The sequence below is a fragment of the Canis lupus genome, chromosome 6 (genome assembly GCF_003254725.2).
Source record: "Canis lupus dingo isolate Sandy chromosome 6, ASM325472v2, whole genome shotgun sequence".
Taxonomy (NCBI): Eukaryota; Metazoa; Chordata; class Mammalia; order Carnivora; family Canidae; genus Canis; species Canis lupus.
The window spans coordinates 47,689,217-47,705,651 of NC_064248.1; the positions used below are offsets into that span (position 1 = coordinate 47,689,217).

At 40.9% G+C, this 16,435-nt stretch overlaps 1 protein-coding gene across 5 annotated transcripts; it reads right to left on the bottom strand.

The window, feature by feature from the left end:
- Positions 1–8,801: 8,801 nt before the first annotated feature.
- On the bottom strand, positions 8,802–16,422 carry LOC112679158 (protein NYNRIN-like). 5 transcript variants are annotated; one of them, XM_049111620.1, is made up of 4 exons: positions 15,946–16,422; positions 13,049–14,116; positions 11,054–11,214; positions 8,802–9,274 (listed from the first exon to the last, which is right to left on the bottom strand). In XM_049111620.1, exons 1-3 carry the CDS (start codon positions 15,959–15,961, stop codon positions 11,099–11,101), a joined length of 1,200 nt encoding a protein of 399 aa, XP_048967577.1. In that variant the 5' UTR covers positions 15,962–16,422; the 3' UTR covers positions 8,802–9,274; positions 11,054–11,098. The 5 variants fall into 5 exon arrangements, 3 of the variants coding, with proteins under 3 accessions (XP_048967577.1, XP_048967576.1, XP_048967575.1); XR_007411399.1 differs by lacking the exon at positions 8,802–9,274 and having other exon boundaries at positions 9,284–11,214; positions 12,283–14,116; XM_049111619.1 differs by lacking the exon at positions 8,802–9,274 and having other exon boundaries at positions 9,284–11,214.
- Positions 16,423–16,435: the final 13 nt, after the last annotated feature.

Sequence of the window (16,435 nt, forward strand, 5' to 3'; positions counted from 1 at the left end):
AAAGATCTTAAGTGTCCATCAACAGATGAATGGATAACAAAAATGTGATATATACATACAATGGAACATAATTCAGCTATAAAAAAGAATGATATCCTGCCATTTAAAACAACGTGGATAGGCCTTGGGGGCATTATGCTAAGTGAAACAGTCAAATAGAGAAAGAAAAATACTGTATGATCTACTTATCATGGTGAGCATTGAGTAATGCATAGAATTGTTGAATCGCTATGTTTTATACCTGAAGCTAACATAACATCTTATATCAGCTATACTTCAATAATAAAAATAAAAATTTTTTTTCAAGTAAAAATTTAGAAAAAAATATATATTGCATGAATTCACTTACATATGGAATCTTAAAAAAAAAAAAAAAAAAAAAAATCCAGGGCAGCCCAGGTGGCTCAGCAGTTTAGCACCACCTTCAGCCCAGGATGTGATCCTGGAGATCCGGGATCGAGTCCCACATAGGGCTCCCTGCATGGAGCCTGCTTCTCCCTCTGCCTGTGTCTCTGCCTCTCTCTCTCTCTCTCTTTCTCTCTTTCTCTCATAAATAAAATATTTTTTTAAACATCCAAATTCATAGAAACAGAAGAGAGTAGAATGATGTTTCTCAGGGCAAGGAGTGATGAAAATGGGAGGATGTTGGTCAAATGTGCAAACTTCCAGTTATCATATACATATAAGTTCTGGGGATCTAATATTCAGCAAGCTGTCTAAACTGCATTATATACTTGAGAGTTGCTAAAAGAGTAAACCTTTAATTCTTTTTAAAAAATTATTTATTTATTCATGAGAGACAGAGGGAGTGAGGCAGAGACACAGGCAGAGGGAGAAGCAGGCTCCATGCAGGGAGCCCGACGTGGGACTCAACTGAGTCTCCAGGATCACGACCTGAGCCAAAGGCAGACACTCAACTGCTGAGCCACCCAGGTGTCCCTAAATCTTTAATTCTTACCACACACACATATGCATACATAAAGTAATTATGTGAGGTGATGGCAGTGTTAACTACCCTCCCTAATCCTGTTATGGTAATGATGTGGTAATTGATGCATGTGTCAATGCTGTATGTCATTTGTCTCTCAATAAAGCTGGGGGAGGATAAAGAAAGCACTGATGTTTAGTCTGAGGTTTGTGGCTTGAACTAGTGGGCGCTGATGTTCCTGGAGACGCAAGCATAAAAGAAGCAGCAGGTGTGGTGGGTCTTCTACAGCAAATAGTGTTGGGAGACAATGAAAGTTCTACTTCAATGACACCTCTAGCATCTATTGATTCCTCCTTGTCCCTACTTGGTTCTCTTGGTCCAAGAAGATAACAAAGTCTCAATATCAGGGATCGTGAGATGGCATAGCTGCTTCGCAGAAACCAAACCAGGCAGAAGCTGGAAATTTGAAGAACGTTCTCTTGCATTTTTTGAATTTTCCATTTTGATAACAATTGCTTTTAAGTTGTATTTCCTTTGTCCTCCATTGTATTATTTTCTCTTACTTAAACCTCTTGGCCTGTTCCCTTTGCATTCACTGTTAATGTTTCAATTGAATTCTATTTTTCAGCCTTATTTACCACACTTATGAGTAAATAATAATTCTGTAGTTATGTTAGTTTGCATCCTCAAATTGTTTCCTTAGCTTGTCAATTTCTCTTTTTAACTCTAATTCTACTTCGCTTAAGTATTATATCTTTGAGCATTTACTTTATTGATTTCATGATTTTAGTAATTTATTTCTATAGCATATAACAACTTGTTGTAGAAACTAAGGTTTTTATTATCTCTGCTTCTTATCCTTTGGATTACATTTTCCTATAGCCTGAATTTTCCATTTATCTTCGCAACATCAGTTTTTGCCACTTTGTTACTTTTGTATATTTGAATGATTTTCATGCTGTTCTTCTTAATTTTGTTTTTGTTTAGTGGCATGCCTTATTCAATCTTCCCAGTTAGTCCTCTGTAAAACAGCTGTAGATTATTTTATTCCCATGTTCTCAATAGAGTATGACATTAGGAAATTGCGTTAAATTGACCTTTTTAGAGTCCAGGAACCTGTAGCACTTCTTGAGGACCTGACTTGATCTCTCCTTTGAGATGTTTTCTCTGTGTTATATACTAGGTGTCATTTCATTTATTTTGGGCTATTCTAGCACAATAGATTGATACTTGTAAGCCTCAGAGAATTTCCTAATCTGGCATGAAGCTTTATAGCCAATGCTTACCTTAGTTTGTCATCATTATTCAGTACCACATTTCTCTCACCCATCATTACAAGTTCAAAGAGTGAAAAGCTTAGGGCATCTCATAATATCGGTTTGGACACCGTTTTTATTAGTACATTGCAGGAAGGGAGAATTTCACCTGGAGCTCTCAATGTGTCTCCTTGTTTCATACTCCTATTCTCTCTGGGGATCCCAGTTTTTTTATTTTCTCTTGTCCAGAGTACTTTTCAATTATTATTTTTTGTGGAAAGAATTAGCACTCTGTGGTTATGATAACTGCATTTTCTCTCTGCTTGCCCAGACAGGAAAGATAAAGTTTTGAGCAGTTATAGTTCTTTCTGCCTCTGTTGAGATAGCTTAGTATTGACAATAAGATATTTTTCAGGGACAGTCTCATGGGCATTAGGGAGATGTTTCTGGGTTTTGTCAACCCATCTTCTTTATCTAGTGCTGAGGAGAAAGAGCTTATCTTCTTTAAATTTAAGGTTTTTATTTATCATTGATCTAGAGATAAGTACTGTGGTGGATTAAATTGTGGCCTCAAAATAATAATAATAATAATAATAATAATAATAATAATAATAATAATAAATAGGGCAACCGGGTGGCTCAGCGGTTTAGCACTGCCTTCAACCCAGGGCATGATCCTGGAGACCCGGGATGGAGTCCCACGTCAGGCTCCCTGCATGGGGCCTGCTTCTCCCTCTGCCTGTGTCTCTGTCTCTCTGTCTCTCTCGCTCTCTCTCGCTCTCTCTCTCTGTGTCTCTCATGAATAAATAAATAAAATCTTTAAAAATAATAATAGTAAGTCTAAGTCCCAACCCTTGGAAACTATAAAAATGATAGTATTTAGAAAAAAGTACTTTGTACTTGTAATTAAGTAAGAATCAGGAAATGCGGTCATCCTGTGTTTCTAGAGGAGAAGCAAAAGGACAATGTCACAGTCACAGAAGAGATACAGGAAAGAAGGCCATTAGAACGTAAAGGCAGAGATTACTATCATGCTTCCATAAGCCAAGGAATGCCTATGAACACAGGAAGGTATAAGAGGCAAAGAAGAAATCTCCCCTAGAGCCTTCTGGCCCCCAGAATTATAAGATAATAAATTTCTGTTATGTTAAGTTACGAAATTTGTGGTATTTCATTGCAGCAGCCTTAAAAAAACAATACCTGTCAAGTGGGATCTTCTACCAGATGCAATGTGATGAGTAGGCCATGAATTTCCTACTCCTATAGAGATGCCAGCAAAATCTATTCCCATACCTAATTTAGTCATTTTACTAGTTCTGCATTTCAGATGTTTGGGATCTCAAAAGACAGCGTACCACAGTGATACAACCACAAACTTTAGAGAAAACCTGCCTGGATTCAAACTGTGTCTTTATTACTTCTTAGCTATATGACTTTGAACAGATTACTTGATATCTCTTTTCTCCAGAGAATGGGAATAATGATAGTACACATCTTCTATATCGCATGAAATAAATGACCTAATAATATGAAGGACTCAGAACAAGATCTAGCACACAGTTGCTGCTACATATGGCATAGCTATTTAGCTTGTATGATTTTATAATGGGTCGGAAGGACGGTTATGTAAAGAATAAAAATTTCACTGAGAATGAAAACCATCATTTCCCATCTTGTTTAGTATAGCCAATTGAAGAATAACTGCTTATTAAAAGTTAATAGTGTTGTTAGAGATGGTAGATGAGATGTATCCTCTGCCTACACAATGGGATGATATTTAACATTATAAGGATATAATGAGAAATGAGTTTTAAAGAAGCTGTCCTATTTGATCCTAGGGAAATGGATCACAGGAAATAAATCTTAATCCACACATCTTATAGACAAAATAGGCCTAATGCCAATTTCAGAACTTAGTTACTTTAAATATTGGGCATATAAAATAAATATATTTAGACATTATTAAATTTAAAAATTCTATTGGATTAAAGACAACTAAACATTTAATATATATAGTATAACCTATCTTTTGAGCATAATTCCAGAAAGCTGTATCAACCTTTAGAAGAATTATCATGCCATATGGATAAAATAATGTAGGAAAGACCCCCAAATGTTAGCAGACAAATTAATAATATGCACTTATCTAAGTATCTGAACATATATTTATCATATATATCCAAAACTTTGTAATTTTAATACATTTTAATGTAATGGATACTATAGACAGCAATCCTCATAAAAATATGGCAGGATAGGATTTCATGTGGTTGATAAAAATGAGCCTCAAAGAAGTAAACAGGCATGCTCAGGAATCCATGCCCTCTGAATCATTAGAGAAAATCCTCTGTTAATTAACCATCCAAATCATCTCACTTCATAGAATGGGAAGAGTACAGATTTAGAATTAATAGAACAAGTAGCCTATAATTCAGATAATGATGCAATCACAGGGAATGACATTCTTCTATTCAGTTATCTTTGGGCTGACACTTACTACTCACCTGGATAAAAGGCATGGAATTAAAATGAATTGCAAGGAGCTATCACTTTCATCTAAAGTGATAAGCCCTCACAAGAAGCAAGAACCTGTGTGAACACAGTTCTCCATATCAGGGAGATTGGGCTTAAAGTGGGATCTGAATGAAGCATCAGGCAGTTCAACCAGGAATAAGGGCTAAAAACCTCTGTTTGGGAGAGACTGTGGTTTTTTTTTTTTTTTTTCTTTGTCTACTCAACAAACCTTTATTTAGGACCTACTAAGTGTCAGAAATTTAACATACATATCACAGAAAACAAAAATTTTTTTCCTACCAGTTTGAAATGTATGGTCTGGCAAGGAACTACCGATGTAATTAAATCATTTTGTGTCTAGCTGTTCCCACTGAGATGCTATGAATGCAAATGCTGAGCAGTTGTCCTTCAGTACTGCTGCTGTGAGTGTTATCGGCTTGAGAGGAAAACACTACCTCTAGTGAAGTCTTTAAAAAAAAAGTAGTCCTCTTGAAAAAAAATAAGGCAAGTGATTTTGCACCAAAATAAGTAAGCTTCTGTTTGGACTTTGCTGAAAAGCTTATTTCTTAGTTTTTAAAATCCATAACAACACTAATCATATTTTAAAAATTAAAAGAATAATACAATGAATACAATTATATTTACTGTCTAGAGGGTTTTTTTTTTTTTTTCAATTTTTTCTTTACGCTTGTTAAACCGAGTCTCATGATAGGAAAAAAAGTATGATTCAATTTGTAATGTGTGTATTTTAAAATCATGTAGTAGTGAGTACAAACTTTCAGGTATAAAATAAATAAGTCCCAGGGATGAAAAATCACAGCATAGGGAATATGGTCAATAATATTGTAATAACATTGTATGGTGACTGATGATAACTACATTTATTGTAGTGAGCATTGTGTAATGTGCAGAATTGTCAGATCATTATGTTTACACCTGTAATTAGTGTAACATTGTATGTCAGCTATACTTCATTAAAAAACAAAAAAGACGAGTAGCCATCACAAAGAAAATCAAAGATAAAATCAAGTAAATGTTATTTCTTTCTCCTATTACAAGATTTTGGAGCTTGTGAATCAGCACAGCTTAAATAATACTCATCATGCCAAATTTAACAGTATCTCTTTGGGTCACATCTTTAATAAACTAAAATATTAGATCCACAGACATGCTGCTTGTGAATATTTTGAGAAGCAATTATCTGATAACCTATCAGATCACTATTGCTGCACAATAAATTACATCAAATCTAAAACCACGGTCAATTGTTGTTGTTTACAATTCCATGGATTGACTGGGCTCAATGGAATAGTTCTCTTTTTTTTTTAATTTAAATTCAATTTAGTTAACATATAGTATAGTATTGATTTCAGGAGTAGAATTCAGTGATTCATCACTTACATATAACAAATGCACTCTTTAATGCTCTTCACCCATTTAGCCCAACCCCTCATCTGTTGCACCTCCAGCAACCCTTAGTTTCTTCACTATAGCTAAGAGTCTCTTTTGGTTTGCCTCCATCTCTGTTTTTATCTTATTTTATTTTTCCTTCCCATCCTCTATGTTCGTCTATTTTGTTTCTTAAATTCCATATATGAATATCATATATTTGTCTTTCTCTGACTGACATATTTCACTTAGCATAATGCACTCTAGTTCCATCCATATTGTTGCAAATGGCAAGATTTCATTATTTTTGATGGCTGATACCATTATTTTGATTTTTTATATATATATATGTATATATATATATACATATATATTAAACATTGGAGTTCATGTGCTTCAAATCAGCATTTTTGAATGCTAGTAATGTAATTGCTGGGTCAGAGGATAGCTCTATTTTTAACCTTTTGAGGACCCTTCATACTATTATACAGAAGGGCTGTACCATTTTGAATTCCCATCAACAGAGCATAAGAGTTTCCCTTTCTCCACTGTCTCGCCAACATCTGTTGTTTCCTGTTGTTAATTTTTGCTTTTCTGACAGATAGGAGGCGATATCTAATTGTCTTTTTGATTTGTATTTTTCTGATGAGTAATATTGAGCATCTTTACATCTGTCAGCCATTTGTATATCTTCTGGGAGAAATTTGTTTATGTCTTCTGCCTTTTCTTAACTGGATTATTTGTTTTGTTGTTGTTGATGATGATTTTGATGAGTTCTTTATATATTCTGGATGCTAGCCCCTTGTCTGATATGTCATTTGCAAAATTCATCCCTCATTCCATAGGTTGCCTTTATTGTTTTGTTTATTGTTTCTTTCACTGTGCAGAAGCTTTTTATCTTGAAGAGTTCCCAGTATTTCACTTTTGCTTTTGTTTCCCTTGCCTCTAGAGACATGTCTAGTAAGAAGTTGCTGTGGCTAAGGTTAAAGAGTTTGCTGCCTGTTTTTTTTTCCCCTAGGATTTTGATGATCTCTTGTCTTACATTTAGGTCCTTCAACCATTTTGAATTTATTTATGTATATGGTGTCAAAAGTGGTCCAGTTTCAGGACACCTGGGTGATCAGTGGTTGAGCATCTGTGTTTGGGTCAGGGCATGATCCTGGAGATCAATTCCCCTATTGGGCTCCCCACAGGGAGCCTGCTTCTCCCTCTGCCTATGTCTCTGCCTCTCTCTCTGTGTCTCTCATGAATAAATAAATAAAATCTAAAAAAAAAAAAAGTCCAGTTTCATTATTCTGCATGTCACTGTCCAGTTTTCCCAACACTATTTGTTGAAGAGGCTTTTTTCCCTTCCGCTATCCTTTCCTGCTTTGTCAAAATTAGTTGTGAGTCAGTGGAATAATTCTCGCTCAGGATCCTCATGTGACCACAGTCAAGTACCAGCTTATGTGGAAGTCATTTACTAAAGACTAGATTCAACTGAACTGCATGTGAGTCCTAAAACTCACAGGACTAGAAGTTGATACTGAGGTCATTGGCCAGAAGTTCAACTGAGGCTATTTACTAGAGTAATCCCATGTGTCTTTCCATGTAGCTTGGGCTTCTCACAGCATGGCAACTGATTCTAAGAGTGACAATTCCAAAAGACAGGAAGTGGAAGCTGACAGTCTCTTAAAGATAGGTCCAGAAACTTAAATAGTGTCATTTGTCCTATATTCTTTCAGTCACAGACATCAATAGCCTGTCCATATTATAAGAGGAAAGATAAACCTCACACCTTTCATCATCTTTAATCCACAACATACAGAGAAGTTATACACTAATGTATATGCTATAATCTTAAGTATTTCCCTACATACTCTTTACTCTGACAGTATCAGTTCTATATTCATTCATTTCCACGTGTGTTTCCATAAGCTATTTCCTCATCCTAGAACACTTTTCTCTTTCTCCCTCCTTTTTGACCTAATTCATCCTTAAAGACCTGGGTTTAATAGTAAATACTATTGTATCTATTAATGAAGTTATAAAATTTAAGAGAAAGCAAACAAGAATATAACAGGAATAAAAAGCATAAAAGTTAAAGTCTAATATTAGACCTACAAATCAATATTTATTCTTCCTAACATACAAAATATATTATGGTCTCTGCAAGCCATAGCTTCATTTTGAATGTTTTCTCTTAACTTGTTTATTTGATCTGAGTTTAATAATTAGAATAGCAAAGTTTTCTGGTTCACATTAGTTAGTAGAGAATAGTGGTTGACCACATCTTGTTTAAAGGGCCAGATACTAAATGTTTTCTGATTTTCAGGCCAATACTGTCTGTCACCTCATTCAACTTTGTCCTTGGGCCATTAAGGCAGACTTTGATAACACATAAATAAATGGGTCTAGTGATAATTAAAAAAAATCTCTGGTTATCAAAACAGATAGCAAGCCAGGTAAGGCTTATAGACTATGACTGTAATATTCCACAGCTATAGAATAATTCCATATGTGTTGAAAAAGACATTCTAATGTGAACTCATTTATGTGAACTCACATAAATTAAAGGAATAGGTGGAGAAAGCATAATTACAATGAAAGAAGAGACAATATTATTTAAGAATCTTAGGATTTTTTTCAAAGCTTTTTTTTTTTTTTCTAAGAAGAACAAAATACAGAAGAACCTGTCAACAATGTTTTACTTTTACTTTTTAATATCCGTGGAAAAGTGGTTTAATGTAGTACATTGGAATGGATATTTGATATTGAATTAAAATATCTAATTTTAAAATATTTCTATCTACTGACATTAGGTGAGTGTTGAAACATCATGTTATCTACTCAAGTTTATTTTTTCTTCTTTTTTCTTCATAAATACAGAGTAGTTGTGAGCTTCAAATGAGATAATAATGTAAATATATTTTGTAGAGTACAGTAGCTTTTATGAAAGAAATTTTATTTATAAAGTTCCAAAGACATTTTTAGTACTTTATATAGTTTACTTATTTGGGGGGAAATACATCAGTGAAAATCAATAGACAATTTTAAAAAATGATGTAAAAGTATAATAAATAAAAGTTCAAAAAGAGTAGAATTGGTCTTAAGAATGTCTCTGTCCATCATGAGCTAAAATGAATGGAAAAACAGCTTAACCTATGAAATAATTGGTATTTGTCCCACACAGAACTTCTGTTCATTCCTACATAAAGAAGAGAAAAAGAAATATCAGAGAAAAGTAGGGCAATTGTACACATAACAAGATTTTCTTATTTTTTCTATCTCCAATTTCAATAGTTATAACTCCATATAGGTTAAAAAATGCTACAGGAATTATTATGCTACAAAATCAGAATGCTCAGAAATCTGACAAACTATCAAAACAAAGTTTAAACTTTAAAATTTTATAGAGATAATAAAAATAGCTAAAGGTTACTTGTTATAGCTGTGTAGAATTAAACAGAATAAAGAACTGCTAATTATAATAATTAAAGTGGGAAATTAAGAGGTAACAGGTATATAGGGCTTATTATTTTATTTAAAGAACCCTTTAAATGATCTATTAATAATTATTTAATTATGAGGAATAAAAATCTCATGATGACAAATTTGAGTCAATTTAAGTAAAGAAACAGCCATATTGAAACTGCTATTCAGTTAATGAGACCAAAGCTTATCCAGGCACAATATCAAGAGACATTCAGGTTCCAACTCAGTCTCTGAGCTTATTAGTTACATGTTTAATTAAAGAAATTATAAAGCATACCTCATTTTATTGTATTTTGTTTTACTGTGCTTTGTAGATACTGTATTTTTAACAAGTTGAATGTTTGTGGCAACCCTGCATCGACCAAGTCTATGGGCACCATTTTTCCAATAGCGTTTGTTCACTGTGTCTCTGTGTCACATTTTGGTAATTCTCAAAATATTTTGAACTTTTGCATTATTATTATAATTGTTATGGTGATCTGTGATTAGTGATCTTTGATATTACTATTGTAACCGTTTTGGGATCTCATAAACCATGCCTATTCAAGACAATAAATCAATAAATATGTGTGTTCTGAATGCCCGACCAACCCACCATCCCTTAACCCTCTCCATCTCCTCAGGCTTCCTATTTCCTGAGACACAACAATACTGTAGTTATGCCAATAAAAACCCTACAAAGGTTCCTAAGTCTGTAAGTGAAATGAAGAGTTGCACATCTCTCACTTTAAAATATAGAAATGATTAAATTTAGTGAGGAAGTCATGTTGAAAGCCAAGATAAACTGAAAGTGAGACCTCTGACACCAGTTAGCCAAATTGTGAATGCAAAAGAGAAGTTCTTGAAGGAGATTAAAATTGCAACTCCAGTGAACACACAAGTGATAGATAAAGAAAGTGAAACATCCTTGTTGCTTATATGGAGAAAGTTGTAGTGGCCTGGATAGAAAACCAAACCAGCCACAACATTCCCTTAAGCCAAAGCCTAATTCAGAACACGCCTGTAACACTTCGACTCTAGGAAGCTGAGAGAGTGTTAAGTTTTTTAGTAACTAGATGGAAATGAGATCTCCAAGGCAAGCGAGGGTCCAAGAACAGATTTTATTGCAGGCACCCTCGGGCGAGGTTCCACGACTCACGGGGAAAAGAGAGTGAGTCGAGGAAGTCGTGCCAAGACAAGGTGGTAGGGGGTTTACATAACGTTGTAAGGCAGAACGGTTTCCTATTGGTTGGCTCATATGCAAAGGAAGGATTGCAATCCAACCAGTCAGAGTGACCCTCACTATGCAAAGGAAGGATTGCAATTCGACCAGTCAAAGGTGACTTCCTCCTCTGGGGTTTGAAGGGCATTGGGTTCGGTTGAGGAAAAGGAGAGGTGTAAGGGTCTGCTCAAGCTGTCATCCCAAGTGGAGGTAGTGACAGGAACCTCAGCCATTTTGGCGTATCCGCCATCTTGAGGAGTTTCCCTTCCCGCCTGGCCCCAACATTCCGACCTTTTGTTTTATATAATGGTGTCGGGGGCGTCGACTCTGCTCTGGCTACTTCCTGCTGACGGTGGGGCGTCGTTGTAGGGGTAGTCGGATGTGGGCAGGCGAGAGTATGGGTGAAGTAAAAGTTGGTTGACAGATACCCGGGTGAGTTCTTGCAGGCGTTCCTGTAAACATCGAAACAAGCAAGGGGCGACAGAGATGAGAAGAAGGATTAGGCATAGGGGTCCCGCCAAAGGGAGTAGCCATGTTACCCAAGTGTGGGTGTCTAGGCCCCAGAAAGACAAGCCCTGGCGCCTGGTCTGGATTCGGTCTCTGAGTTCTTTAACTTTGGAAGTAACTATACCTGATTGATTAACAAAATAGCAACATTCCTCATTTAAGTACAGACAGGTTCCACCATTTTCGGCGGTCAAAAGGTCGAGAGCCCGTCGATTTTGCAGGGTAACAGCTGCCAAACTAGTGACCTGAGTCTGTAGGGCCGTGAGGCAGTCAGCGATCCGTTCCATGTCATCGTTCAGAGCTTGGGAAAGTTTATAATAAAAGTCTATGGAAGTTCCCATTCCCGCCACTCCTGTAGTGACCCCAGTAGTTATTCCTGCTCCTATCAGAAAGGGGAGAAAGGCAGCCCTTTTTCTCCGGTATTGGAGAAATAATGTGGACTGGAGCTGGGAATCGGAGTAAATGTTGGTTGAGGGAGACAGGAGGATGAACGTGCAGTCTAGGGAATCATTAGCAGTTAAACAACGGTAAGTGCCCTGGGGGCACGAGAGAAATATTCCCGAGGGGGCGCAGTATGGAAGAGAGGAATTAGTGATGTTGGCAGCTGCAGGGGTGAGAGAGTTAGAGGAATTAATGATCGGTATATTCCCCCCAATAGGTCCAATATGGACTGTCTGATTGGTGATAGTGGAGTTGGGGAGCGTCCAATTAGTTGGGAGAGGGATTCCTATGATATTAGAGAGTGTAGAGAAGGGAAAACAGATCCAGCAGTTGCTGTCCCCGGTTTTGGAGAAATTTCGCCATAAGTTATAGCTGGAATTTAGGAGGGCTGTCGTTAGCTGCTCGGTGGTGGGAACTTTCTTGATGTCATCAAGGGAAATACTCTTATAGGTCAACTGGTTTGAGGTCTGGAGTTGGTGGATGACCCTTTGTCGGGTCTGCTCCTGGCCAGCCTGGTCTTGGACTCCCCCCCCATCAGAGAGGCCCACATGGCTTAGATAAGTCCAGCATACTTTACCAGTCTTGGGGTACCGGCTGCAAGGGGATCAGCTGGTTTGAGAAAGTTCAGACATCCAAAAGGTTCCTTCGGCATGTCTTGAAGTACAGGTGATGGGTGTCTTCCCTGAGTAACAAGTTCTGGGCATGTGGGTATAAGATGAAAAGTAGCACGAGGTACCGCTGCCTTTCATGCAATCACATTCTACCGCTTGGATCTTGGGGCTCAGGAGAAGTATGAGAAGGATCCCTAGCCAGGCGGAGTTTGGTGGGTCCCACCATCTGGGAGGTCCATTCGATACCTGTGGGTGCCCGTTTAAGGTTGTTGATGTGCACCCATGCCGTAGGTCCCAGCAATTTTGCTGCGGTTGGGGTGGTGAGGATGACCGTGTGAGGTCCGGTCCATCAGGTCTGCAGGGAGCCTGGCTGCAGATTTCTGAGAAGGACCTGGTCCCCTGGGGATAAGTCTCGTGGAGAGGCTTCCTCGGAGGCATTGTCGGTCGGGGCCGGAATGACAGCATCGGCATGGGCTCTCAAGAGGGCCCGGAGGAGGGTAAGGTAAGGCAGATAGGATAAAAGAGGTGGAGGAATGGCCGGGAGGTTGTGGTTGATAAGGAAGGGCCGACCGTACAGTAACTCAAAGGGACTCAAACCTGATGGTCCTCGGGGGGACGCCCGGAGTCTGGTGAGAGCTATAGGTAACAGTGGGCCACGACAGGTGAGTCTCCAGGGTAAGTTTAGTGAGTTGAGCCTTAAGTAGCCCGTTGGCCCTTTCCACCTTACCCGAAGACTGAGGGTGGTAGGGGATGTGCAGCTTCCAGGTAATGTTGAGGCTCTCGGCCACCTGTTGGGTCACACTGGAGATAAATGCCGGCCCGTTGTCTGACTGTAGGGTCCGGGGTAACCCAAACCTCGGGATGATGTGCTCGATGAGGATTGTGGCCACCACATCTGCAGTCTCTCTGGCTGTGGGGTATGCCTCAATCCATCCTGTAAAAGTATCAACCAAAGTCAGTAGATAACAAAAGGCTTTATGGCGGGGCATGTGAGTGAAGTCCAGCTGCCAGTCTTCACCGGGCTGATGGCCTCGGAGCTGATGGTTAGGCCCCGGCCTGCGGATTCCTCCCTGTGCATTTACAGCTGAGCAGGTTTTACAAGCCCTATGGACAGCCTCAATCACCTTAGGTAGGGATGGATAGTAAAACAGGGGCTGGAGAAACTGGTTCAGTGCCCTTGGGCCAATATGGAGAGATTGGTGGATATCAGTAATTAGGGTATGGGCCAGGTTTTCTGGGAGGGCAATCTTCCCTCGGATGTAAATCCATCCTTTACTTTCTGCCTTTCCTCCCAGGGCCTGGAGGGCTTGAGTTTCCTTTATAGAGTAGAAAGGTCGATGAGGGGTATTAAGGAAGAGGATGGGAGATATTGGGTTACTTAAGGCCGTTTCCCTGGCCACTGAGTCGGCCTTATTATTTCCTATGGAGACCATGTCTTTAGAAGTCTGATGGCCCCTACAGTGAACGATTGCAACCTCAGTGGGCAGACTAAGGGCCTCAAGCAATTTGGCAATGAGAGGTCCGTTTACTATAGGCGTCCCCTTGGTGGTTAAAAATCCCCGCTCCTGCCAGAGGACAGAATGAGTATGAACGATGAGATAGGCATATTTTGAGTCGGTGTAGATGGTGACTTGTTGTCCCTTAGATAGATGTAGAGCCCTGGTGAGAGCTATAAGTTCAGCCTTTTGGGAAGTAGTCCCAATTGGGAGGGGGACTGTCTCCACTACCGTCTCTAGGGTGACTACAGCATAGGCGGCGTGTCTCCGACCATCCGCAGCCAGGAAGGAGCTGCCATCTACAAAGAGTATACGGTCAGGGTTGGATAATGGCTGATCAGAGAGTCCAGGGTGGGGAGGGGTGAGATCCTCTATGAGCTGCGGGCAGGAGTGAGTGGGTTCAGAGGTAGGCGAAGGTGTAGGCAACAGAGTTGCAGGATTTAAGCGGGGAGAGGTAGAGAGGGAGATTTGAGGGTTTTCGATGAATAGCAGATGGAAGAGTTGGAGACGAGAGGGGGTTAGGTGGGCCAGGGATCGGTGGCTAAGAAGATCCCCAAGTCGATGGGGGGAGTAAACCACGAGGGGTTGTCCCAAAGTCAATTTGAGAGCCTCCTTAGTTAAGGAGGCAGCAGCTGCGAGCGCCCTAAGGCAGGGCTGCCATCCGCGGGCGGTGCTGTCTAGCTGCTTAGATAGATAGGCTATAATCCGGTAAGTAGGTCCAACCGGTTGGGCCAAAAGGCCAGTAGCTGAACCCGACCGCTCATCAGTGTAAAGGTGGAATGGTTTTGAAGGGTCAGGCAAAGTTAGTATCGGCCCAGCGGTGAGACAGTCTCTTAACTTGGAAAACAGGCGGCGGACCGAAGAGGGATCAGTGAGAGGACCCTGGGGAGTGTCCTTTGCCGCTTGGTATAAGGGGCGGGCCAAAATAGAAAAGTTTGGAATCCAGTGTCTAAAGAAGCCAGCCAACCCGAGGAAGGAAAGTATTTCATCTGCCGTCTGAGGGGGTTGGAGCTCTCGTAGGAGGCGGATACGGTCTCCGGTAAGAGATATAGAGGTGGGGGTCAGGTGGATTCCCAGATAAGTGACCGAAGGGGTGCAGAGTTGTGCCTTAGAGGTGTGACCCGATACCCTTTGCTCCCTAGGAAGTTAAGTAGGGAGGTGGTGTCATCCTGGGAGATGGTGAGGGCAGGGCTGCAGAGGAGGAGGTTGTCTACATATTGTAGTAAGGTACTAGCCTTAAGGAGGCATTGTTGTAAATCCGCAGCCAAGGCCTGACCAAAAATATGGGGGCTGTCCCGGAACCCCTGGGGTAGGACAGTCCAGGTTAATTGTCCAGAGGTATGTGTGTCTGGGTCTTCCCAGGTGAAGGCGAAAAGAAAGTAGGAATCGGGGTGTAGGGGAATAGTAAAAAAGGCATCCTTCAGGTCCAACACCGTAAAGTGAGTGGTGCTTGGAGGGATATGGGATAGCATGGTATAAGGGTTAGGAACCACTGGATGGAGAGGGACTATTGCCTCATTAATGAGTCGGAGGTCCTGAACCAATCGATAAGCTCCGGAGGGTTTACGGACCAGCAGGATGGGGGAGTTACAGGGAGAGCTTATGGGAATCAGAAGTCCCTGATGCTTTAGTCGTTCTATGATCGGTTTGAGGCCGAGGCGATGGAGGAGGGAGATAGGGAACTGGGGTCTAGAGGGGAACTTGGAACCGTCCTTGAGTTTTATTTTGACGGGAGGGTGGTGGGAGGCCACTACAGGTTCCGAGGTATCCCATACTTGGGGGTTCACGAAGGGTAATTGATCCGGGGTAGGAGTAGATGGAGTGGAGAGATATAGGATGAGACGAGCTGAGGGTGAGGAGGGAGGAGAGGGGGACAAATGAATAGTTGCCCCTAGCTTTTGGAGGATGTCCCTACCCAGCAGGGGCACTGGGCATGAGGGAATCACCAGGAATGAGTGAGAGAAGGGGAACCCATCCAGGCTACAAGTAAGGGGAGGTGTGGCCCTAGGAGTGGAGGGGTTCCCGTCGATCCCCATAACAGCGACTGGTGAGGGTAGAGTAGGTCCCGCGTAGGAAGGCAGAACAGAATAGGCAGCCCCCGTATCCAGCAGAAAGGAGATGGACTTACCCGCTACCTGGAGCATGACCCTGGGCTCGGCCTGGGTGAGAGGGGTGGCCGAGGCTGGGCTCCGTCAGTCTCCTCCAGCCCGAGCAGTTGGAAGGCTGGACTCACCGTCTCGGGTCTTCCCCCGCGCTGAGGCGCCGAGGATTCCCTGAGGCTAGGGCAGTCGGATTTCCAGTGGCCCATCAAATGGCAGAGAGGGCATGGTCGAGGTTGGTGCCCTCGGGGTGGGGCACTGCCGGGCCCAATGGCCTTCAGCCCCGCCTTTGAAGCAGGCCCCGGAGGGGTGCGGGTGGGTCCCCCTCTCTGCTGGCTCCTGGAGCCGCGGCCGCAGGGCTGCTACCAAGGCCTGGGTTTGTAGCTGAACCTTCTGCTGGAGTCTGGCCTGTCGCTTCAGCTCTGCGGCTTCCTCACGGGAGTTAAAGACCTTAAATGCCGTCTCACTAGGTCAGAAATGGGGGTCTGAGGGCCTTCCTCGACTTTCTTTAATTTTTTG